Source organism: Panthera uncia (genome assembly GCF_023721935.1).
Source record: "Panthera uncia isolate 11264 chromosome A1 unlocalized genomic scaffold, Puncia_PCG_1.0 HiC_scaffold_16, whole genome shotgun sequence".
Lineage (NCBI taxonomy): Eukaryota > Metazoa > Chordata > Mammalia > Carnivora > Felidae > Panthera > Panthera uncia.
The window spans coordinates 18172385-18200259 of NW_026057576.1; the positions used below are offsets into that span (position 1 = coordinate 18172385).

Below are 27875 nucleotides of genomic sequence, written 5' to 3' on the forward strand. Positions count from 1 at the left end.
CCTTACACCTAAAGGAACTGGAAAAAGGACAAAGCCCAAAGCCAGTAAAAGGAAAGAAATAATAAAGATTAGAGCAGAAATAAGTGAAATGGAGACTAAAACAAAAACAGTAGAACAGATAAATGAAAGCAGAAGCTGGTTCTTTGAAAAGATCAACAAAATTGGTAAACCGTTAGTCAGACTGAGAGAGAGAGAGAGAGAGAGAGAGGGAGGGAGGGAGAGGGAGAGAGGGAAAGCAAGAGCAAGAGAGCATACACAAGGGCGATTGCATGCAAATAAATTCAGAAATGAAGGAGGGAAGAGAATGACCAACACACAATAATACAATTAAAAGAGAATATCATAAAAAATTATATGCAAACAAACTGGACAACCTACAAGAACTGGATAATTACTAGAAACATAACATCCCAAAACTGAATCAGGAAGACATCAAAAATTTGAACAGACCAATTACTAGCATGAAATTGATTCAGTAATCGAAACTACTCCTGATAAACAAAAGCCCAGGACCAGATGGATTTACAGGGGAATTCTATTAAACACTTTTTTAAAAATTTTTTAAATGTTTATTTATTTTTGAGACAGACAGAGACAGAATGTGAGCTGGTTAGGGGCAGAAAGAGAGGGAGACAGAATCTGAAGCAGGCTCCAGGCTCCAAGCTGTCAGCACAGAGCCTGACGTGGGACTCAAACTCACGAGCTGTGAGATCAAGACCTGAGCCAAAGTCGGTTGCTCAACCAACTGAGCCACTCAGGCATCCCTCTATTAAACATTTAAAGAAGAGTTAATACCTATTCTTCTCAAATTATTCTAAAAATAGAAGAGGAAGGAAAGCTTCCAAATTCATTCTATAAGGTCAGCATTATCCTGATACCAAAACCTGATAAATACACTACAAAAAAAAGAATCAGAGGCCAATATCTTGATGAACACAGATGCAAAATTCCTCAACAAAATGGTAACAAATCAAATCCAACAATGCATTAAAATTTTTTTCACCACAATCAAGTGGGATTTATTCCAGGGATGCAAGAGTGGGCCAATATTCACAAATCAATGTGATACAACATATCAACCAGAGAAAGGATCAAACATATATGGCTATTTCAGTTGATGCAGAAAAGGCACCTGATAAAATACAACATACATTTATGATAAAAACTCAATAAAAGTAGCTTTAGAGGGAACATACCTCAATAAAATAGAGGCCATATATGACAAACCCACAATAAACATCATAATCAGTGGTGAAAACTGAGAGCTTTCCCTTTAAGATATAGAACAAGACAAGGATGTCCACTCTCGCCATTTTTATTCAACATGGTACTGAAAGTCCTAGCCACAGCAATCAGACAAGAAAAAAGAAACAAAAGGAATTTAAATTGGTAAAGAGAATATTAGAGTCTCTGCTTACAGATGACCTAAAACTATATATAGAAAAACCCTAAAGACTCCACCAAAACTACTATAACTGATAAAGTCAGTAAAGTCCCACAATACCAAATTAATATACAGAAATCTGTTGCACTTCTATACACTAATAAAGAAGTAGCAGAAAGACAAATTAAGAAAACAATCCCATTTGTAACTGCACCAAAAAGAGTAAACTACCTAGGAATAAACTTACCCAAGGAGATGGAAGACCTGTACTCTGCATACTATCAAACATCGATGAAAAAAGGAAAGCAAACAAATGGAAGCCATTCCATGGTCATGGACTGGGAAAACAAATATTGTTAAAATAGCCATACTACCCAAAGCAATCTACAAATTTAATGTAATCCCTATCAGAGCACCAAAAGCACTTTTCACAGAACTAGAACAAATAATCCTAAAAATTTGTTTGGGACCGCAAGAGACATCAAATAGCCTAATCAGTCTTGACAAACAACAACAAAGTTGGAAGTGTCCTAATCCCAGATATCAAGATACACTACAAAGTTGTAGCAATCACAGCAGTATAGTATTGGCACAAAAACAGACAGGCAAATGGAACAGAACAGAGAGCCCAGAAATAAACCCATGCTTTTATGGCAAATTAATCTACAACAAAGGAGGCAAGCATATACAATGGGGAAAAGATTGTCTCTTTAACAAATGGTGTCAGGAAAACTGGACAGCTACATATAAAGGAGTGAAACTGGACCACTTTCTTACACCACACACATGAACAAACTCACAACAGATTAAGGGCCTAAATATGAGACCTCAAATTATAAAGTTCAATGAAGAAAACATAGGCAGTAATTTCTTTGAGATCAGCCATAGCAACATTTTTCTATATATGTCACCTAACGTGAGGAAAACCAAAGCAAAATTAAACAACTTGGACAACACCAAAATTAAGAGCTCTTGTAGAGTCAAGGAAACAATCAACCAAATGAAAAGACAACTGTCTGAATGTGAAAGGATATTTGCAAATTACATACCTGAAAAACAGGGTTAGTATCCAAAATATATAAAGAACTTATACAACTCAACACCAAAAAACCCCAAATAGTCCAATTAAAAAATGGGCAGAAGACATTTCTCCAACAAGACATACAGATAGCCAACAGATACATGAAAAGATGCTCAACATCACTTATTATTAGGGAAATGCAAATCAAAACCACAATGACCTATCTCCTCACACCTGTCAGAATTGCTAAAATCAAGCACACAGGAAACAGGTGTTGGTGAGGCTGTGGAGAAAAAGGAACCCTCAAGCACTGTAGGTGGCAATACCATCCGGTGCAGCCACTGTGGAAAACAGATGGATGTTCCTCAAAAAGCTAAAAATAGAATTACCATATGATCCATTAATTCTACAACTGAGTATTTACCCAAAAAATATGAATTTGAATGTTTACTGCAACATTATTCACAATAGCCAAATTGTGAAAGCAAGCCAAGTGTCCACTGATAGATGAATGCCTAAAGAAGAGGTGGAATATATACAAAATAGAATATCATTCAGCCATAAAAAATGAAATTTCACCATTTGCAACAACCTGGACAGATCTAGAGAGTATAATGCTAAGTAAAATAAGCCAGAGAAAGACAAATACCAAATGTGGAATTTAAGAGGCAAAACAGGGGCGCCTGGGTGGCTCAGTCGGTTAAGCGACGGACTTCATCTCAGGTCACCATCTCGAGGTCCGTGAGTTCGAGCCCCGCGTCGGGCTCTGGGCTGATGGCTCAGAGCCTGGAGCCTGCTTCCGATTCTGTGTCTCCCTCTCTCTCTGCCCCTCCCCCATTCATGCTCTGTCTCTCTCTGTCTCAAAAATAAATAAACGTTAAAAAAAAAATTTAAGAAGCAAAACAAACAAACAGAGACAAGGGGTCCCTGAGTGGCTCAATCGGTTAAGCGTCTGACTTTTGGTTTTGGCTCAGGTCATGATCTCACAGTTTGTGGGCTCAAGCCCTGTACTGGGCTCTGCACTGGCAGTGCAGAGCCCGCTTGGGATTCTTTCTCTCTTTCCCTCTTCCTCTGCCCCTCCCTTGCTCTCTCTCTCTCAAAATAAATAAATAAACCTAAAAAATTTTTTTCAAAGAAATAAAGAGACAAAAAAATCAGACACTTAAATATAGAGAACAAACTGATGGTTATAGATGAGAGGTAGGTGGAGGATGGGTCAAATAGGTGAAGGGGATCAAAAAGTACATTTATCATAACAAGAGCTGAGGAATGTATAGAATTGTTGAATCACTATATTGTACACCTGAAACTAATATGACACTGTATGTTAATTATACTGGAATTAAAAAAAAACTTGTTCCTGCAGCAGTTATTGGTAAAATATCCATGTCCCACCACCTCAAAGCAGTTGCAAACTTCCCTAGGTTTCTTAGGGTATTCGTGTCCATTTATCCCTCACTTGGCTCAAGTGCTTCAGCCCCTTCACAGATTGGTAAAAACGGAATCCCAGTGGGACTGGTCCTCAAAGGAAAGAGAAGCATTCAAGCCAAGGTGGCTGTTAAACAGGTCCAAGCCTTAGGTGTTTGTGTATAGGGACAACCATTTGAATGGATGCAGCCGGTCACCCAGAAGGGGTTTAGATGGAACTTGTAGCGATGGCAAGGGCACAAATGCATACTGTTAGGTTTCCGGTCACAGTTACAGAAAGAAGCTGCAATGTGGTATTGCATTTTAGAACACCTGTGTGCTACTTACCAGGCCTTACAGCAAGCAGAAGACATGACTAAAAGAATCCCAGTGACCATTCGCATTCAGTACCCTAGAGCAGGATGGCTAAAGGATACATTTCAAGAGTCCAAGTCAGGCATTGCCCAAAAATCCAGACTGCAGCCAAAAGGCATGTCTTCTTGCAACAACATAGTACCTTCATAAACATCCCTCTTATTGTAGATCTGTACTCCATTCTTGGCCTTGTGACTCATGTCACCTCTGAAGGACAGCCATTAGCTAGCTGAGGCAGCAAAGCCACCGCAGCTGCCACTCTTTATGCAGAAAGGAGGTGGACCGATCCCTGAGCATGCCTGTACACTGAAGAGTCAACAAGAGGTGATCCCTGCACCTTGACAGCTATTGCCATCCAACCCTCAACTGAAAGTATCTGGAAAGATTCTGGCACTGGACACAGTAGCCCACGGCAGTGGGCTGAATTGCAAACAGCATAGATGGCATTGTGCCATGAGCCTGATTCCACTGTTCTATGAATAGATAGCTGGGAAATCTACAAGGGACCAGCCATTGGCTTCTCCAATGGGAGGCACAGGACTAGATGGTGGCAGGGTGACCACTTTGGGAAACAACATGTAGAACTCCAATGCACATGAGGTAAACATTACTGTTTACCATGTAGATGCACACACCCCACCTGGTAACCGACAGGCTGATGAATTGGGCTGCATCCACCTCCTAGAAGACATTCCAATGGAAGACACTGACACCTGGCTACACAACATGAGAAATCGAGGACAACAGACGTTGTGGGCCATTGCTAAGAACTGGGGCTTGCCGCTGCATGACAAAGACATTGCGACCATCTGCCAAGAAGGCCCAACCTGTGCCCAGGATTGACTATGACCTTTACTGAGAGACACCAGACAGATAGTGGGGAGGGGGGCACCCCATTCAGAGATGGAAGATTGACTATATTGGTCCCCTGCCTCTCTCTGATGGCTGCTGTTATATTTTGACATGTGTGACACTTATTCAGGACACCTGCAAGCCAACCCCAGTAAATGTACCACACAGAGGGCCACCATCTGTGGCCTGGAACAGCCGTGTGCTGCATACAGGGTGCCCACTGACCCTGACAGCAATCAAGGCTCCCACTTCAGAGGACATGAAGTGCAAGTACGGGCAAAAGCTCAAGACGTCCATTGGCATTTCCATCTACCATACAATCCCACCCCAGCTGGGTTGATAGAATGCAGGAGTGGCCTGTTGCAACAACTAACTAGAAACCCATTCACTGGCCTTTTGGACACATCACCTGTCAACAGCTATATGGACATTAAACAAACATGTACATTCCAGTCGACCCAGTGCCTATACTCACGCAAGGGCCTGATGTCACCCTTAGAATATAAGTAGACAGCATGCAGGAAAGATGTTCTTTGCTGCAGGTAGGAACACAAGGGAACCTTTTACTGCCCTTGCCACAAGATCTATTTACAGGGGAACATGTAATTGCCTGTCCCTGGAAATGGCAAACAAGTCCACAGTGTTTTGGGTTTTTGGCCCCATAGGGATAGGGATAGAACAGGTCCTAACCACCACCCCATTTCTTCACCCCACTCCACTGAAAACAATGAAAACATCCCTAGGCCTCTCATAAAAAAGGGACACTATCATAATTGCCTTATGGAGCATTGTTTTACCCCCATAACCTTTTCAGATTTGACCCACCTTGTAGCAGAAGGGGAACAAACAATTTGGTACTGCAAACCTGGAGCTAAACTGCAGCCAAGGGTGGGGTTATCTCAGAACACCACCACTTCCTGCATTCTATTAGACAACTGAGACTTTCCTCTTCTGGTGCCTACTCAACAGCTTACTTTTTGCCCTTAGATTCTGCACAAGAAACCTGTTTACTGAGAGGGCCCTGACTATAGCTTTTCTACAGAATAAGACCAACTGTTGGGTGTATAGTGAACTCCCCCTATCAGCGACCGTGGGCCTCCTCTGGGGAATCCAAGCCGCCAACCTCAGCATTTGGGAAGGCTTCTACCCTTGGTGTAACCCCTTTAGGGCCCCTACCCGGACTGACCCGTATTCGCTAAGTGTTCAGGCTTCCCACCCAGGAAGACACAAAGGACAAAATTTTCCAATTGATATGGGAACAAATAAGACTCTGCCAATGGAATATGCCATTGGGATGGCTTGGGATGATTAACTGCAACCCAGGTGCAAATTATGGGAGTGGCCCCATGGTGCATAGTGAGGCACAACAGGACCACAAATGCTATAGGTCATAACGTAGGATGGACATGCACACAACAATGCAATTAACACTGTACTCATCACTGCTGATACTTGGCTGTGGAAACAACATGCATCCGTTCCTGTGGGTGCCTTCCTCTCTCTGTGGGGATGGCTCTGGGCATGTGGTACTCATGGCTGTCCCTACTTAACCTATAAGTAGACTAGGTGCTGCACCTAGGGGTGGCCCTACCTGCCAGGCTGTATACTCACCCAGTTACAGGAGAAGCCTACCAACTGGGAGGTGGTCAGGGCCCGATATAGAACCAACAGATCATCTTGATGGTTCCATCCCCTGTCCACTCTCTTCCCTCTGTGGCCACAACTGAAATAAAATGGTGGGTACAGACCTTAGCCAAATGCATGGTTGCCACCTTTAATTCCACGCATAAGGTAATCATCCTCCTTACCGGGGAGGGTTTCCAAATGAGAAAAGTAGTTCTGCAAAGTAGGATGGTTTCTGACATATGTCATCATCAAGGCAGATTGCAGCACGTATATACCTGACTATTCCACATTTCTCAAGCCATGGCTAGTTTAAACACAGATATTAAAGCCATTGATTCCCTGGACACTGGTCTTGTTAGTGCTTGTTTAAATAAAGCACTTGCCTTCTTCCTGGAAAAATGTTTTTTGTAGTTTCTTAGCTATTTGTGTTCTATTATTTGGATGTTGTGGCTTATATTGTTGCTGTGGGATTTGATTGCAGTGCACCTCAGCATACCTGGCCCCAGGAACACCATGGAAGAGGAGCACGTAAAGAATGTACAGGCCATTCAGGGTGTGCGGGGATGGAGTATATGGTACATGCTGGATAGCTAGTTCATGCAAGCATAACCCAAATGCCTGTTAATCACTATCTTGAGAATGTAGAGATCCCATCCTCCCTCCATATTCCTATCAAGCAGAATATGCAGAAAAAATGCTGTTCAGTGTTCAAAGTCAGGGGCTCTGGGGCACCTCCCTTATAATGAAGGGTGTCCTGGTGGCAGGCCTCGATCTCCTCAAAAACACTGGCCATGCAAGGAAGGGAAGGGCCACTGGTGGCTGTGGATACTTAACTGACTGATCCACCCAGGTGCCCCAAGATTCAGCAATTCTATTCCTCAGTATTAACCAAAGATAAATGAAACTTATGTCTACACAAAGCTTTGCTCACAAATGTTCCTACCACATTATTCATAACAGGCCCAAACTGGAAATAATACAAATGACCATTAATGACGGAATGGATAAGAAAATATGGTTATGTTCAAAGAGTGGAATACAAGTCAGGAACAAAAAGAAACAGACTACTGACACATGTATTAATATGGTTAAATCTCCAATACATTATGCTACATGTAAGAGGCTACAATTCTGCTCAAATCCATTAAATAACATTCTGGAAAAGGTAACACTATAAGGACAGAAAACAGAGCAGTGATTGCCACAGGCTGGGTTGTAGGAGGAGCTGAACACAAAGGGACTTGAGAAATTTTAAGGGCATGTTAGAATCATTCTTATCATGACTATGGTGGTGGTTACATGAATGTATTAGTCAAAACTCACAGAATTGCCAAAAAATGCATGACATTCATCACATATAAGTTGTATCTTAATTTAAAAAAATGTCTTAGTGTGCTGTAAATTATACTTTAATGTGTGAAAACTGTAATGTTTTCAACAAGCTAGTAAAATCATGGAATAAAATAGATTCTGGAAGCAACAAGTATGCAAAGATTCATAATATAATAGAAAGGGATTTAAAAATCATTGAAGAAGATAAATTTTTTCAATAAAGGGTTAATTGATTCAACCAAACTCATTGAACGCCTACTATGTGCCATGGAACTGCTTTAGACACTATACAGATAGCAATTAAAATAGAAAAAATTTTATTCCTTTATTGTGCTTGCATTCTTGTTGTGAAGATAGACCATAAATACAGTAAATAAGCAAGTATCATCGTAAGTTATAGGGTGATAAGCACAGTAAAGATAATTAAAATGGGGCAAAGAAAATGGAGGGTGATGCAATTTTGACGTGGGAAAACTAGTAGTCACGTGGGAGAAAAATAGATTCCTACACTTTATACCTTAATGCAAAATAAATTCTGGGAAGATGTTTCATTTAAATGTAGAAAATAATTTCAAAATATAGTAGAAATTTTGGTGTATATATGAAAATCTTGAGTAGATACTTTCTAAGTATGACCCTAAAGGCATGAATCATAAAGTATAGATATATTCTATTGCATGAAAATTATAAGTTTCTGTATAGTGAAAAGCTAGAGAAACTGGGAAAAATTACTTGCCCTATATAGGATATAATAAAGATCGATATATTTAATTTTCAATCCAACAACAGAGATACAAAACACAATTTTAAATGGGCAAAGGTATTTTGCCAATAAAGAAATTCAACTCTATGAAAAAAGTATGTCAAAGAGATGTACATTAGAACAAACATATTTACTAATATTGATAAGATCAAAGATGACTAGTGTGGGTAGGGAGGAAATACATACCTCTGTATCTTGGTGTAGGAGAGCTTATCAATATCAATAGCCTCATAAGCATTTCTTTTGACACAGAATTCCACTTCTAAGAACTTATCATAAGGAAATGATAACACACAGAGATTTGGTCTCAAATATTTGTCACTTTTTGCAACAGTAAAAGTTGTAAACGATGTCCAGCAATATCTATTTAAATAAATTATGGCACATCTATGCCATGACAAATTTATTACACAGCTGTTAAAAATGTTAAAGTAAATCAACTCAGCTATTGGCAGAACCTCAGTAAAAATTTTGAAATGTTAAAAATATATAATCAAATGTATATGTGTATTTTATTAACCTGGAAATATATTCATAATACATCACTAAGGAACAAATGTATTTTTAAACACGGGTCGGACTGCGGCCCCGCCCACTAACTCCAGATAAACACATATAAGCATGGCAAAAATAAACTATTGGGACTACATGAAAATAAAAAGCTCTGCATAGCAAAGGAAACAATCAACAAAACTAAAAGGCAACCTATGGAATGGGAGAAGATGTTTGCAAGTGACATAGCTGATAAAGGATTAGTATCCAAAATATGCAAAGAACTTCTACAACTCAACACTAAAAAAAACCAAGTAATCCAATTTAAAATGGGCAGGAGATATGAACAGACATTTCTCAAAAGACAACATACAGATGGCCAACAGACACTTGAAAACATGCTCAACATCCCAAGGCATCAGGGAGATGAAAATCAATGAGATAATACCTCCCCACTGTCAGAATGGCTGGAATCAATAACACAAACAACAAGTGTTGGTGAGGATGTGGAGAAAAAGGAATGCTTATGCACTATTGATGGGAATGCAAACTGTACAACCACTCTGGAAAACAGTATGGAGTTTCCTCAAAATATTAAAAAAAAGAACTACACTGTGATCCGGTAATCTCACTATGGGGTATTAGCCCAAAGAATATGGAACACCAATTTGAAAAGATATGTGCACCCCTATGTTTACTGCAGCATTATTTACAATAGCCAAGATATGGAAGCAGCCCAAGGGTCCACTGATAGATGAATGGATAAAGAAGATGTGTATATACATACAACAGAATATTATTCAGCCATAAAAAGAAATGAAATCTTCCCTTTTGCAATGACATGGATGGAGCTAGAGAGTATAATGCTAAGTGAAGTAAGTCACAGAAAGACAAATACCATATGATTTCACTCCTATGTGGAATTTAAGAAACAAACAAAGGGGAACAAAGAGACAAACCAAAAAACAGACTCTTAACTGGATTACCAGAGGACAGGTTGGTGGGAAAATGAATGACCTAGGTGAAGGGGATTAAGAATACACTTATCATGATGAGCACTGAGTAATATATAGAACTGTTCAATCACTATATTGTACACCCGAAATATAACACTGTATGTTAAGTACATTGAAATTAAAAAACTTAATAAAAAACTAATGTAAGCATACCTTATCCATAAACAAAACATGTATAAAGAACCTAAAATAACAGGTTTCAAAAATTAAAAATTACTATTTATGGGTAGATTTATTGCTTGTCTGTATTTTCTGATTTTCCTAATAGAACTTTTGTTGTGTTATTTTTGGCTTTTAGCATACAACTTATTTATGGTGCTTTAGTTTTAAAAACACTTTTACACCTATTATTTACTTTTATTATTAGTTTTTAATTATGTAACACCCAGTAGATAGGTACTGTAAATAGAAATGTACCAGTTTACAGATGGATGATCTAAAGTTTAAAGAGATTTAGTGAGTTGCCAAGTGCCAGGTGAATCTTAGATGCCAAAGCCGAGCATTAATTTCAGCTCCTACTCCAGATCTAATACCACCTCCCTGGCTGAAAACACCAGTGTATCTCACAGAGATTAATGCAAATACCAGTATCTATGCAATAAGTGTTTGCAATTTAAAAAACAAAACAAACAAAACCCCACTTTATTTTGTTTGGAGGAGGTAAGAAGGAAATGCTTGCCTTGCTCAGTCTATTCAAAATTTGCCCCTCTCTTTTTTTCCCCTTTGCGTGTTTTGTTTCTTAAATTCCACAAAGGAGTGAAATTGTATAGTATTTGTCTTTCTCTAACTGACTTACATTGCTTAGCATTATATTCTAGCTCCATCCATGTCATTCAAATGGGAAGATTTCATTCTTTTTTTATGGCTGAATAATATGAATAATAATGATAATATGAATAATATTCATATTATGTAGGTGTGTGTGTGTGTGTGTGTGTGTGTGTTTGTGTGTATCTTCCACATCTTCCTTATCTATTCATCAATCAATAGGCACTTTGGTTACTTCCATAATTTGGCTATTGTAAATAACACTGCTATAAACACAAGGGTGCATGTATCCATGTGAATTAGTGTTTTTGTATTCTTTGGGTAAATACCCAGTAGCGCAATTGCTGGATCACAGGGTAATTCTATTTTTAACTTTTTGAGAAACTTCTATACTGTTTTCCATAGTGGCTGCAAACAGACTTTTAACTGAGGGGAGGTAGGTTACCAGAGGGGAGGTGGGTAGGAGGATGAATTAAATAGGTGATGGGGACTAGGGGTGCATTTGTCATAATGAGCATAGAGAAATGTATGGAATTGATGGATCATTGTATTGTACACCTGAAACTAATATAACACCATATGTTAACTACAGTGGAATTAAAAACTTAAAAAACTTTGCCTCAGTCCTGGGCAGTCTTATTGCAGAAAATGTATAGCTAATATCAAGACCTAAAATTTAATTAAATAGCACAGTTTACTCTTCAGTAATGGCCCATGATAAAAAGTCATAGAAAATGGAAATGAATTCATGGGTAGTCTGGAGTACTATTTGGATTCATTAGTTTCCCCCTTATTTTCCATGTAATCTTTGTCTAGATAGCAAACAAATTCCAGCAGTGACCAGTTAATTTCCTCTTCAGCACTACTCACTCTCCAACATATTGGCACAAGCTGCTAAATGGTCAAATAAGTGGCCAAGAGGAAAGCAGAAGAAAAATCTCATGAATATTTCTGCAGTTCCAACACATGTGATTCTAAGAACGTATTGTTACCTTGCCATGGGTACATAGTAAAAATGCCTTCAGGTCAAGTGCAACAGGAAGTAATTACTTTCAGGGAGATTACTCAGAAACAAGTCAAAATTAACAAAATTCCAGTGAGCATGAAGAAGCCTTTAATCAGAAAAATGTGTTCACTTGTGTTCTGGGTCCCATTTGCTCATAGACAAAATTAACAAAACTGGGAACCAGAATATATCCAGAAAAAAAAAAAATGAGAAAGGAACACAACTAAGGAATAAGTAGAATTCTGCAATCCTCTGTTAAGAAGAAACTTTATAATAAAATTAGTGTCTATTCAGAATATTTTCACATTTTTTAACTAGATGAACATTTATTTGTGAATGTGTGAAAATAATTCTTTCAAACATGGTACTTATCTGCAAATTGAAGTTGAGTCATTGTGTACTCTCCCTCTCAAACATTTTGATACCTTTCCATGGTTCTTCTCTTTTGCCTCAACACAAGCTCTACCTTTGCAAAGATAAGAGATCCACTGATGACCCCCCTCCTCCAAATTTCAAACTGACTTACTCATATGAATTGAGAAAGCCAATGTCTTCATCAGCATCATCATGGAACCTGGAGAGTCGTTCCCTTATACTTTAACCACCAACAAATGCAAAAACATGTCATTAGAAAGAAATTTGCTACATGGACAAGCGATGTGAAAATGTATTTGAACAAGAATTCCTTGAATCTAAAGGATATAGTAAACATGACTTAGCTCACTAGATGGTCTAAATTTTTAGGAAGAATTTTAGACTTATTGTCCAGAAAACTGTATTCTCATGGATACTTCCAAATCTCTCTAGTTTTCTCTTCCCCTCCCCCATCCTGTCTCTCCCTCATCCCTACCCTCTACCCCTCTCCTTCCCCTTCCCTCCCCCACCCCCCACTTGGTCTCCTTTCTGTCTTCTGACTCTTTCATCCTCTTTGTCTGTCTTTCTTGGGTGTGCGCGCTCGCTCTCTCTCTCTCTCTCTCTCTATATATATATGTATGTATATGTATATATATATCACTGATCCAAATAAATGACATCAGTAGTCTTTAATGCACCATCGCTGAGAGGTAAAATATATCAAAGTAGTCAAATACTTCCGATGCCACTTTATTCAAGTCAGTGTGAAGGATTAAAAATGTACATAGAGCTAAGTGAGTTCATAGACTTACTTTTTTTGGTTGAAATTTATACATTTGCTATAGAATATATAAACTAATTGAACTCTTAAAAATATGTCAATTTGTTATTTGGAATCTGAGTCCCTCCCACCACCTTCTACTCTTCACATATCATGGATAACTTGGATAGGATGTACATAATTGTTAGAAACAAGGACTTCATAACTAATTTGACTTCATAAACTTTAGTATCCCCCTTCCTCTCTCTGTATATATTTATATCTCACCTTTCCTTGGGCGCTTTAACACAGGTTACTCTTTTCAACTCACTTGAGTCACAGCTAAGGGATTTAAAATGCACATTTTAAGACTCTATGTCTTTCTAGACTTATTTTTAAATGCAAATTAGTGTCAATTACTCTAGATTTATAATCTGGCTGACCTAAGAATATAACATCCTAATCAGTTCATTGAAACCAGGTATTTAATATTTCCCTAGAAACTAACTTTACATGTTTGTAATGAAAATCTTAGTCCTGTAGAAAAAATTAATAAAATCAAGTTTATGTATACATATTTTAATCCCCAAATATAATACCATTTTGTGGTTAAATTTGCTTCAAATTCAACCTCAGTCTGTAGATACTAATCTTGCTTGCCCTTGTAATTTTCTGTCTTAACTCCCTACACCACCTATTAACCCTTCAAGAATCATAGAGGTCTTTCCTGCACCTCAGAAAGGATCAAATAACTCCTGACCTGAGTTAGGGGCTGCCTCCAGTGTGATAGTGGGTTTGGGGTACCACCCTTACATGGTGGCAGCACTCTGGAGGGTAAGAGGCATATCCAGGGTCTACTAGCTCCATTTTTTTCTGCTGAGGGTTCCTCTGCTCCCTGTCCACTGCTGATTTCCTCCTTACTCCAAATTCAATTCTGTCCTCTCTTGGCCCCATACACTCAGGGGATATGTCATCTCATACCTGGGCAATTTCATAGTTTCCTAAGTGTTTTGGCTGCTACAAAAAGTAACAGACTATTTCCTTTTATGACCTGGTCTCCTTGCCCCAAATAGACCCAGAAAAGAAAGTTACATTCTGAAGCTTGCAAAGACTTGAGATAAAGTGTCAAAGAAACTCTGTATTGCCATGAGCACTTTCCTGAATGAACTTCACAAATCTCAGTATCTCCCTTCCTCTATCTCCATGTATTTATATCTCACCTTTCATCAAAGGGTCAACACCAGTTACTTTTTTCCCCTGACTTGGGTCATTGCTAAAGGATTAAAAATGCACATTTTAAGACTTCACGTGTCTCTCTAGATTTAATTTTTATATGAAAATTAGGTACAATTTGGCTACAATTTGCACTCAACTGGACTTAAAAATAATTTAATCAGCCTTTGATACCTGGCATTCAACGTTTCCCTACAAATGAGGCTTTATATGCTTAAAATAAGACTCTTACTCCTGTGGACAAAAACTTAATAAATCAAGTTTGTGTACATTTTCTTGACTCCTGAATCTTCTCCTTGCTCCAAAATGGGTTTATCTCCTCTCTTGTTCTACTTTATTTTTTTAAGCTTATTTATTTATTTTGATAAAGAGAGCACGAGAGAGCATGAACAGGGGAGGAGAAGAGAGAAAGAGAGAAAGACAGAGAATCCCAAGCAGACTCCATGCTGTCAGTGCAGAGCCCAACACGGGGCTTAATCCCAGGAACCATGAGATCATGATCTGAGCAGAAATCAAGAGTCAGATGCTTAACTGACTGAGCCACCCAGGTGCCCCTTTGTTCCGCTTCCGTTAGAGTCTCATACATGGGGCATTTTGACAATTTCCTAGGGGTTTGGGTGGCCACTAGCTAAGGCTGACAAACAGGAGAGGAATAAGATGCATCCCCTCATGACCTGTTTCTCTTTTATCCAACTCTGTCTAAACTGGAGACAAAGTCACTTTCGTATGCCACAGTAATTTGGAAATGGTGTCAAAGACTCTCAGTGTCTTCTGGAAAATAGTATGGAGGTTCCTCAAGAAAATAAAAATAGAACTACCCTACAACCCAGTAGTTGTACTACTAGGTATTTATCCAAAGGATACAAACATGCTGATTCGTAGGGGCACATGTACCCTAATGTTTATAGCAGCACTATCAACAATAGCTAAATCATGGAAAGAGCCCAAATGTCCACTGATTGATGAATGGATAAAGAAGATGTGGTGTGTGTGTGTGTGTGTGTGTGTATATATATATATATATATATATATATATATATATAATATTACTCAGTGACCAAAAAGAATGAAATCTTGCCATTTGCAACAACGTGGATGGAACTAGGGTATATTATGCTCATTGAAATAAGTCAGAGAAAGACACGTATTATATGATTTCACTCATGTGGAATTTAAGAAACAAAATGGATAAACATAGGGGAAGGGAAGCAAAAATGAGATAAAAACAGAGAGAGAGACACAAACCACTAAAGACTTAAATGCAGAGAACAAACTGAGGGTTGCTGGTGGGGTGTTGGGTGGGGGATGGGCTAAATGGATGATGAGCATTAAGGAGGGCACTTGTTGGAATGAGCACCGGATGTTATGTGTAAGTGATGAATCACTAAATTCTACTCTTGAAATCATTATTATACTATATGTTAACTAGGATTTAAATTTAAAAAAAAAACAAGGAAGACACAGAAGGAAAAAAAAAAGACACTGTAATGTCTTGAATGCTCCTGAAAATGAACCTCCAAATCTCAGTCTCTCTCCTTCCCACCATCTCCATATGTGTCTTTATACATGTATAGTTCTGTTTACATCTCTATTTATATCTCACATTTCCTTGATGATTTCACCAGAAGTTACTGTTGTCAGTTCACTCAAGGGTTTGAGTGAATGAACTGAACTGTTTTTATGCTAAGGGATAAAAACGGGACAGAGTCAGACACTACATGATATTCTACATTAAATATTTCAAGTCAGTTAGTTAAAATTACTCTCCAAATTACAAGATAGTTAACTCTTTTAATTTACATATAAATCAGTTATTTGAAACCTGGTATGTCGTTTCCCCCTAGAAATGAGGCTTTTTGTCTTTGTAATGAATACCTTGCACCTGTCAAAAAATTAATGACTCAAGATTTAGGTACGGTTCTTTACTACTGAATCTGACTCAATGTGTAACATTCTTTTTGGGTGGGATTTATTTATTTACCTCAGCGTAGGAATACACCTCTCTTGACCAATCTAATTTCCTCATTTGCAAGTCTTTCCAACCCATCTGTGCTTTTTAGGAATCATGGATGTCTTTCCTGCCCCTCAGCTAATATCAGATCACTACAGGTCTGAGTCAATGGCTCTGTCCAATATGATGGTAGGTCTGGGCTTGGGGCACCCCCAGCTGCAAATGGTGGCAAACATACACAGATCCAAGTCTATAGGCTCAATTATTTTCTGCTGAGGCACGCTCTGCATCCTGTCCCCCCATATGTTTGCTGTTTATAATTTACTAGTATTCCCTTTCCTACCCTAGTACAGACTCAGACACAGGCAATCTGAAAATTTCCTATCAGTTTGGCTGCTCATAACCGAGGGTGAAGACTGGGGGTGAGAGAACTCCTTCTATGACCCATTCATCTTTCTTCTACCTTGATTCAAAAACACTTGATTCTATATTACATATAGAAGCTTACCATGAGAAGACTTTACAAACAATATCAAGAGAACTGTGTATCCCCACAGGGAGTGAACATCCCAAAGCCCATCCCAAGTCCCAATATGTGTGCGTACAGACACATATTTATGTATGTATTCATCATAGCTCACTTTGCACTGGAGAGTCCTTTGGAGGATACTGCTGTCCATTCACTCATGGCAGTCCTAAAGGATTAAAAGTAGACACAGTTAGACACCACATGACTTCTAGACTTACTGATTTAGTTCAAATTGGTTACAATTACTCTTGAACTTATAAACTAGTTGATACTTAGAAAATTTGCCTGCAAATTAGTTATTTGAAACCCAATATCTCATTTTTCCCAGAAATGAAGCTTTATATGTTTGTAATATGTATTTTAGACCTAGCAAAAACATGAGTGATTCAAGAGTTAAGTACAGATCTTTTCTACTGATGCTGGCTCAGTGTGTACCAGCCTTTCATGGTGGAAATTATTTCAATTCAACCTCAATTTGCAGGTATACAGCCTTCTTCCCTCCCAAATGTTCTGCTTCTCAAGTCCCTCCTTCATCTCCTTTTTCCACTCTTGCCTTCTCTGCCCTCAGATAGTGTCAAGTAACTGCAGGCCTGAGGCAGGGGCTCCCTCCATGTGACTGTAGGTTTGGATCTGGGACAGCAGCCTCATATGGTGGCAGAGCTCTTGGAGGGTGAATGATCCAGGTTCAATTAGCACCTTTCTTTCTGCTGAGGGCTCCTCTGTCCCCTGGCTACTGGCACCTCCTCTTTGGTCTTAGTAGGATTCTGTTCCCTCTTTATCCAGCCTAGTAAGACTCATACATAGGCACGCTGGAAATTTTCAAAGGTTTTGGCTGCTAGACACTAGGAGGAGGAAGGATTCCTCTTAGGACCTGCTCCTCTTTGATCCAAACAGATCCAAAAAGATAGGAAGTTACCTACAGGTGCTACAGTGAGAAGATTCAGAAACAAAGACACCGTATTGTCATGGATGATCCTGAGAATGCATTTAGAAACCTTATCCCTTTTGCTCATAGTATTTGTTTTTGAACATGTCTTTGTGTGTCTGTGTGCATATAAATGTATACATACATATGTGCATATAAATATATATTTATCTTTATTCATTTATATCTCACATTTCACTGGTGACTTCCTCATAGCCATCTGATTTCAATTCAGTCAGGGCCATGCTAAAGGATTAAAGAGGTACATAATCAGACACCATGTGTAATACTAGACTGACTTTCCTTCATTTAAATAACTATAATTGCTCTATACTTATGAACTGGTCAGTCTTTAAAAATTCATGTATTTACCACCTCACTGAACCTGGCAGGTCATTTTTTTTAGTAGAAATGAGGCTTCGGGTGCCCCTGGGTGACTCAGCTGGTTGAGCGTCTGACTTTGGCTCAGATCATGATCTCATGATTCCGTGAGTTCAAGCCCAGCAATGGGCCCTGTGCTGACAGCTCAGAGCGTGAAGCCTGCTTTGGATTCTGTGTCTCCCCCTCTCTCTCTGCCCCTCCCCTGCTCATCTCTATCTGTCTCTCAAAAATAAACATTAAAAAGATTTTAAAAAAGAAAGAAAGAAATGAGGCTTTATATGAGATGTTAATGACTACCTTAGGCCTATAAATAATGCATCAATCTGTAAGTTCTTTACTGTCACTCTAAACGGATTGTGTAGCAGCCTTTTGTAGTAGAATTGATTTCAAATTCAACTTCAGTTTGGAGGCAGCCATCCCTCTTATCCATTTAAATTCCTGGTTCTGAGGCCCTTCCCTCTTCTCCTGACTTTCATCTAAGGGTTTGGCTGCTAGAAAGGGAAACAAATCCACTCAGGGTAAGAAGTACCCCTCTTATGTCTTCCCCTTTTATTCAACTGAATCTAAAAAAAAAAAAAAAAAAAAAAAGATAGAAAATTACCTACATATACTACAGTGAGAGAACTTAGAAGCCGTATTGAAGACACTCCAGGGAGGAGTTAAGATGGGGAATGATTAAGGAGACCCCAAGCTTGTCTAGTCCCTTGAACACAGCTAGATATTTATCAAATCATTCTGAAACCAAAGAAATCAAACGGAGGTTTGAGAGAACAAAAATCGCGAGACTACAAGTGGAAAAGTGACCACCCTTTAGGAGGTAGGAGTCGTGGAGAATTTAATGGGGCAGCTGTTGTTCTGGGTACAGCTTGGGGAGGGATCCTGCTTGGAGAGGCTACTGCAAAGTAGTATAAGTAGCGGAACACAAAATCTCAACTTTTAGCAGTCTGCTACCATGGAGGAAGTGCCCGGCTTAAAGGTGCTCAAGTGGTGAAGTGGAGCAGAATCCCAGGAGTGACAGTGCGGTCTGAGAATCCCTTGGGGCACAAGAAAGACACACGCCATGCCAACATACTGTGCTGTTTCCAGGCATAAGAGAGGGGACTCGCTCTGGCAGAGGGCAGCAAACAGGAGTGCTAGCTGTCTGCTCTGACATGAGCTCTGAACAGCGGTATGTTCATGCCACTGCTTTTTTGGCACAGGCTGGCAAAAACCTGGCGAGACCCTCCCCCAGAGGAACACTGTGGGTCTGCCCCCACAGGGATCCCTAAAATTTGGGAGTTTTAAACTCATTTGTAAGCCTGAATAAAAAAGCTTGGACATAGGCAGGGTGAATGCAGGGTTCTGATGAAAACCGGGGACACAAGAAGGGTGATTAATTGCTCTTCTGTGAGGTTTCCCTGAAGAGTAAGTGGCGCAAGCATTTAGCTCCAGGGCTATAGAGCAGGGAGCTGCCATTTTCAATCCACTCTTCAGAGCCAAAAGGCTTCAGGGAGCAAAACAGCACCACCTAGTGGAGGTCAGAGCCACTTACACCAAGCCCCTCCCCCTCGCACCCTAGAGGCGAATTTCCGCTCAAACAAGTCAGCCTGAGAATTAGTGCAGCAGGCTCCTCCTCCAGAAGACCAGCACCAACAACTCACTTGCACCAAGTCTACTGGGCAAACAGATCTAGGAAACATAGGATCTAAATTCCATTTTACTTTTATTCTTTATGTTTTTATTATTACTTTTTTCATTCATTTTCTTATTTGTTTTCAATTCATCTTAAAATTTTTACTTTTTTTGGGGTGCCTGGGTGGCTCAGTAGGTTGAGCCTCCGACTTCAGCTCAGGTCACGATCTCTCAGCTTGTGAGTTCTAGCCCCACGTCAGGCTCTGTGCTGACAGCTCAGAGCCTGGAGCCCGCTTCGGATTCTGTGTCTCCCTCTCTCTCTGTCCCTAACCCGCTCACATTCTGTCTCTGTCTCTCTCAAAAATAAATAAACATTAAAAAAAGAAAATTAAAAAAAAATTTACTGTTTTTTTTACATTTTTATGTATACATTTTTATATATACATATTCTCTTACTTTTTATTTGATCGTTTGTTTTCATTTCATTTCATTTCATTATATTATGTTTTAATTTGGGTCTAGACTCCTAACAAGCCACCCAAAGCACACCCAGGATCTAGGGTGGTTGTTGTTTTTAATTTTTTTTCTTTGTTTGTTTGTTTTCTTTATTTTTTCTTTTCTTTTATGGACAAAATGACAAGATGGAGAAACTCACCCCAAAAGAAGGAACAGGCAGTAGAACTCATGGTCAGAGATTTAATCAAAGCAGATATTAAGTAAGATGTCTCAACTAGAACTTAAAACCACAATTAAAAGGATACCAGCTGGGGTTGAAGAAAGCATAGAAGACAGCAGAGAATTCCTAAACTAAAATCTTGTCAGCCCCAAATTAAAAATGCTGTAACCAAGGTGCAATTTCAAATGGATGCCATGATAACGAGGCTGGATAGAGCAGAGCAGCGAATCAGTGATATAGGAGATAAAATTATGGAAAATAATGAAGCTGAAAAGTAGAGGGAAACAAAGACAAAAGATCATAATACAAGACTTAGAGAACTCAGTGACTTATTAAAGAGGAATAACATTTGTATCATAGGAATCTCAGAGATGAAGAAAGAGAAAAGGGGGCAGAAGGTTTATGTGAGCAAATTATAGCTGAAAACTTCCCTAATATGGAGGACATACATCTAAATCCAAGAAGCACAGAGAATCCCCATTAAATTCAGCAAAAGCCAACCATCGCCAAGGAATACCATAGTCAAATTCACAAAATACACAGACAAGGAAGGAATTATGAAAGCAGCAAAGGAAGAAAAGTCCTTAACCTACAAGGGAAGACAAATCAGGTTTGCAGCATATCTGCCCACAGAAACTTGGCAGGTCAGAAAAGAGTGGCAGGATACATTAAACATGCTAAATGGGAAAAATATGCAGCCAAGAATACTTTATCCAGCAAGGCTGTCATTCAGAATAAAAGGAGAGATAAAGAGTTTCCCAAACAAACAAAATCTAAGGAGTTCATGACCCCCAATCCAGCCCTACAAGAAATTTGAATGGGAACTCTTTGAGTGGAGAAAAACAAAACAAAACACCAAAAGCAACAAAGACTAAAAATGCCCAGAGACACCAACTCCACAGGCAACACAATGACACTAAATTCATATCTTTCAATAATCACTCTGAATGTAAATGGACTAAATGCTCCAATTAAAAGACATAGAGTATCAGAATGGATTAAAAAAAAAAAAACCAAAACCAGATACATCTCTATGCTGCCTACAAGACACCCATTTTAGATCTAAAGGCACCTTTAGGTCTAAAAGTGCCTTTTAAAAGTGAAAGTGAGGGGATGGAGAACCATAGATCAGGCTAATTGAGGTCAAAAGAAAGCTGGAGTAGCCCTACTTATATCAGACAAACTATATTTGAAACCAAAGGCTAACATGAAATGAAGAATAGGTCTACCCTAATCATAATTAAGGGGTCTATCCATCAGGAAGATCTAACAATTATAAATATTTATGTCCCTAACTTGAAAGAACCCAAATATATAAATCAATTAATAACAAACATAAACTCATTGATAATAATACAATATTATTAGGGGACTTTAACACCCCACTTACAACAATGGACAGGTCATCTAAGCAGAAAATCAACAAGGAAACCACATCTTTGAATGACACACTGGAACAGATCGACTTAACAGATATATTCAGAATATTTCAACTTAAAGCAGGAGAATACACATTCTTTTCAAGAAAACATGGAACATTCTCCAGAATATATCATGTATTGGGTCACAAATCAGCTCTCAAAAAGTACAAAAAGATCAAGCCCATACCACACATTTTCAGACCACAGTGGTACAGAATTTGAAATCAACCACAAGAAAAAATATGGAAACAACATGAGTACTTGGAGATTAAAGAACATCCTATTAAAAAATGAATGGGCTAACTAAGAAATTAAAGAGGAAATTAAAAAGTACATGGAAGCCAATGAAAATGAAAATACGACAGTCCAAAATCTTTGTGGTGCAGGAAAGGCAGTCAGAAGAGGGAAGTATATAGCAATCTAGGCCTTCCTAAAGAAGAAATGAATGTCTCAAATACACAACCTAACATTACACCTAAAAGGGCTGGAAAAACAAAAGCAAATAAAGCCCTAAATCAGCACAAGAAAGGAAATAATGAAGATTAGAGCAGAACTCAATGATATCGGAAAAAAACAAAAAATGTAGACCAGAACAGTGAAACTAGGAGCTGGTTCTTTTAAAGAATTAACAAAATTGGTAAACCCCTAGCCAGATGTCTCAAGAATAAAAAAGAAAAAAACAAAATAGATAAAAAATAAGAATTAAAGAGGAGAGATCACAACTAACACCACAGAAATACAAACAACTATAAGAGAATATTATGAGCAAGATATGCCAACAAATTGGGCAATGAGCAAGAAATGGATAAATTCCTAGAAACATATAAACTATCAAAACTGAAATAGGAAGAAATAGAAAACTTGAATAGATCCGTAAGTAGTAAAGAAATTGAATCAGTAATCAAAAATCTCCGAACAAACAGGGTCAGATAGCTTCCCAGGAGAATTTTACCAAACATTAAAGAAGAATTAATACCTAATCTTCTCAAACTATTTAAAAAAATAGAAATAGAAGGAAAACTTCCAAGCTTATTCTACGAGGCCAGCATTACCTTGATTCCAAAACTAGACAAAGACCCCACTAAAAAGGAGAATCACGGACCAATATCCCTGATGAATACTGATGCAAAAATTCTCAACAAGACACTAACAAGATACTGGCACAAAAACAATCAATGGAATAGAATAGAGAACCCAGAAATGGACCCTCAAATGTCTGGCCAACTAATCTCAAAGCAGGAAAGAATATCCAATGGAAAAAAGATGGTCTCTTCAACAAATAGGTGAAGAATGGGAAAACTGGACAGCAACAGGCAGAAGAATGAAAACGGACCACTTTCTTACACCACACAAAAATAAACTCAAAATGGATGAAATACCTAAAGGTAAGACGATAAAAAATCCTAGAAGAGATAGCAGGCAGCAACCTCTTTGACCTCAGTGGCAGCAATTTCTTAGACATGTCTCCCGAGGCAATGGAAACAAAAGCAAAATGAACTATTAGAACCTCATCCAGATGAAAAGCTTCTGCACAATGGAAGGAAACAATTAACAAACTATAAGGCAATTGATGGAATAGGAGAAGATTTTTGTAAATCTTCTGATAAAGTGTTAGTATTCACAATCTATAAAGAATATATCAAACTCAACATGAAAAAAAACAAATAACCCAGTTCACACGTAGGCATAAGACATGAGCAGACTCTTTTCCAAAGAAGACATCCAGATGGCTAACAGACACATGATGCTCAACATCACTCATCATCAGGGAAATACAAATCAAAACCACAATGAGGTACCACCTTGCACCTGTCAGAATGCCTAAAATTAATGACTCAGGAAACAACAAATGTGGGCAAGGATGCAGAGAAAGGGGAAGACTTTTGGACTCCCGGTGGGAATGTAAACTGGTGCAGCCACTCTGGAAAACAGTATGGATGTTCCCCAAAAAATTAAAAATAGACTACCCTACAACCCAACAATTGTACTACTCAATATTTATTCAAGGATACAAAAATGCTCATTTGAAGGGGCACATGCACCCCCATGTTTATAGCAGCACTATCAACAATAGCCAAAGTATGGAAAGAGCCCAAATGTCCATCAACTGATGAATGACTAAAGAAGATGCGGTATGTATATATATATATATATATATATATATATATATATATATACACACACACACACACACACACACACACACACCACACTGGAATATTACCTAGTCACCAAAAAGAATGAAAGCTTCCATTTGCAATGACGTGGATGGAACTAGAGTGCACTATGCTAAGCGAAAGAAGTCAGTCAGTGAAAGACAAAAATCATATGATTTTACTCATTCCTTTTTCCCACTCAAATAGCTACAATTATTCTACAATATGAGTTGGTTGAGTTTTAACAGTCCAAGTGCAAATCAATAATCTGGAACTTGGTGTGTCATTTCATATTAGAAATGAGGGTTTATATGGTGGTAATGATTATCTTAGGCCCATGAATAGTGAACACATCAAGACTTAGGTAAAGTGTTCTTAGTCATTACCCTAACCCAATATGTAACTACCTTTGGTGGTAGAATTTATTTCAATTTGACCTCAGTTTATAGGTTTATAAGTACATATCCCTTTGACTCCAACTAATGGCATGATTGGCAATTTCCTCCATCCCCTGCTTACTCTTCATGCTTCATGGCTGTCTTTCCAGACCCCCAGATAGGGCTAAGTAACTAAAGACTTGAGGTAGAGGTTTCCCCCCAGTATAACAGTAGGTTTAGGATGGAGTCTCAGCCTAATACAGTAGCAGAACTCTTGAGAGTCATGGACACATCAGTCTATTATCTCCATTGTTTCCTCCTGGCTTCAATGTGCCGCCCCCTGTAGACTCTTCCTTGTTCCAAATACCAATCTCTCCTCTCTTGGCTCACCCTAGTAGAGTTTCATATACAGGCCATCTGGTAATTTCCTAAGGGTTTGGCTGCTACCCACTAAGGCTAACAAACATGCTTAGAGGAAGAAGCATCCCTTTCATGACCTGCTCCTATTTTATTTAAGTGAATCTGAAAATAATAGTTATCTACAATGTTAATGTGAGAAGACTTAGAAAAAGTGTCAGACACTTTGTATTGCTTTGGATATTCCTCAGGGTGAATTTCACAAATTCTATTTCTTTGTGTTATATATCTGTGTGTGTGCAGGTGTATGAGTGTTGTGTGTTCGTGTTGACAGGAGCATGTATATGTTTGTGTGTATATATTATTTACTTATATATATACACATATCTTTATGCCCTTTAAGCTCACATTTCATTGTTGTCTTCCTCATAGGTTTCTGATGTCAATTCATTAGGGTTTGGGCTAAAGGATTGAAAAGGTACATGATCAGATACCACATATAATTCTACACTTATTTTTTTTTGTTCAAATAACTAATTATTCTATTTTTATGAACTGTTTGATCTTTAAACATTCATGTAGATATCAGTAAATTGAACCTGGTATATAATTTTTTATTAGAAATAAGGTGTTAGACTTCTGGGCAAGATGGTGGAAAACAAGGATCCTGAGCTCACCTCATTCCATAGATACACCTAGATAACACCCATATCAGTATAAATAGCCCAAAAATTAACCCAAGACTGACAGAGGAGACTCTTCATTCGTAAATGTAGGGAATAGGCCACATCAAAGAGGGTAAGAAGGTCAGAGACACAGTCAGGAGCTAAATGGACCCACAGGACTCCTCATGGGAGGGAGGGATGCTGTGGGCACATAGAAGGTAGAGAAGACTTCACACCATGCACCCAGGCATGGGAAACATATACAGGAAAGTCAAATCCAGAACATTAGGCTTTAAAAACCTGGTGGGGGGGGGAGGGTGTATCAACCTTACTAGTTCTTAGAATCAGTAGGACTTAACACCTGGAACTTTAAAAATCAGTGGGCTTGGCTCTGGGAGAGCTGGAAGGCAATATGAAATAAGTACCTGCCCTTAAAGAGACAGCACAACCAACAGCTTCCCAAGATAGAGCGCAAACATAGCAGTTTGTAAAACACTTGGGGTATACAGGAAGATTTACTTACTCATCTCAGAGCATGTGCTCAAGGGAGAGGGACCTTTGGGAAACTTCTCCCGGAACAAAAGTGCTGGCAGGTGCCATTTCCCTTCCCCACCTCTCAGCCAAGTTACATGCATACCTACAGGAACCAGTGCAGCACAAACACTCTCCACCTAGCTTGCTAACTGTGCCATGCACCCACATTCTCCTGCTGATGCTCCCCCACCCTCTCAGACTGGACAAGAGTTTTCTAGGAGCGGCTGCAGGTCCCTTCCCACACTGGACCATTGTGGACCCAGTACCCCTCTCCCGCATTCTCCTGCAGACCTACCCTCAGCAGGAGTCCCTCCAAAGCTGTGTCACAAGCAGTATGCAAGCAGCCCTGACACTGACCACCACTACAAAGTGACTCCTGCCCTGGGGAGAGGGAAAGATAACCACACACACCAGTTCAAGTGCACTGGCAGGGCAGGCCCTGCCCACCAACAAAAGCTTCTCGGGGAACAACAAGGCAGAGTGCTCTGCAGTTTGGTGCTACAGCAACTCTGGCAAATGCCTGGTCTGATCCCCTGAAGCCCATGGTGGCCACAGACTGGCCTACTAACAACACAAGTAATATACCCTGCCCACAATAGGCAAATAGAGCCATTGCAAATGACTAGGCTGAAGGCAAACACAGCTCAGTCACAACACTAGGGCACATGTAACACACAGAAGACACCCCTGAAGTGTCAGGTTCTGGTGAACAGGGGACACCACTGCAGCACACGACAGGACCTCTTCTTTCAAGAGCAAGAGATGTAGCTACTTTCTCAACACATAGAAACAGACTCGGAGAGTGAAACAAATGAGGAGAGAGAAGAATATGTCCCAAATGAAAAAAAAAAAAGGACAAAAATCACTGCAATAGAGCTAAATAAAATAGAGATAAGTCACATGCCTAAGAGAATTTAAAGTAATGGTAATAAAGATACTCATTGAACTTGAGAAAAGAGATAGGACTTCAGAGAGACCTTCAAGAAAGAGAAAGAAACCATAAAAAGGAACCAATCGGGGGCATCTGGGTGGCTCAGTTGGTTAAGTGTCTGACTTCAGCTCAGGTCACAATCTCATGGTTTGTGAGTTTGAGCCCCGCATTGGGCTCACTGCTGTCAGCACAGAGCCCACTTGGGATCCTCTGTTCCCTCTCTCTCTGTCCCTCCCATGCTCATTCTCTTTCTCTCAAAATAAATAAATTTTAAAAAAGAACCAATCGGAATGAAAAATTCAATAACTGAAGTTAAAAGTACACTAGAGGGAGGGGCACCTGAGTGGCTCAGTCAGTTAAGCATCTGACCCTTTATTTCAGCTCAGGTCATGATCCCAAGGTCATGGGATTGGGCCCTGCATTAGACGCCACACTGAGCATGGAGTCTGCTTGGGATTCTCTTTCTCTCTCCCTTTCTCCCCCACTCACACACTCACTAAAAAAAAAAAAGAAAAAAAAAACCCAAAAAAACCACTAGAGGAAATAAGTACTAGAAGAAGAAGAGTGGATCAGCAACCTGGATGAGAGAGTGATACAAAGCAATCAAGCTGAACATGAGAGAGGAAAAACAAACAATAAAAAAAGGAGAATATATTAAGGGAAACAGTGCCATCATCAAGCATAATAACATTTGCATTATAGGAATCCCAAAAGTAGAAGAGAGACAAAAGGGGGCAGAAAATCTATTTGAATAAATAATAGTAGGAAAATGTCCTAACCTGGAGAAGGAAACTAAAATCCAGATCCAGGAGGCAGAGAGAACCCCCAACAAAATCAACCCAAGGAGGTCCACACCAAGACACATAGTAATTAAAATGCCAAAAAGTAGTGATAAGGGAGAATTTATAAAGAAGCAAAAGAAAAATCAAACAGTTATATACGAAAGAAACCCCATAAGGCTATTAACTGATT

At 39.1% G+C, this 27875-nt stretch overlaps 1 protein-coding gene across 1 annotated transcript in view; it reads right to left on the reverse strand.

Annotated features, from left to right (window-relative positions):
• LOC125933736 (phosphatidylinositol 3,4,5-trisphosphate 3-phosphatase TPTE2-like) overlaps positions 1-18034 on the reverse strand; it is a 116099-nt gene extending 98065 nt beyond the window's left edge. The window contains exons 1-4 of the mRNA XM_049646857.1: positions 17987-18034; positions 16982-17035; positions 13445-13498; positions 12569-12637 (exon numbers count right to left, since the gene is read on the reverse strand). Of these exons, the coding sequence (XP_049502814.1) occupies positions 12569-12637; positions 13445-13498; positions 16982-17035; positions 17987-17988 (179 nt within the window). The 5' untranslated portion in view covers positions 17989-18034. The remainder of the gene's footprint in view (positions 1-12568; positions 12638-13444; positions 13499-16981; positions 17036-17986) is intronic.
• Between the last annotated feature and the right edge of the window lie 9841 nt (positions 18035-27875).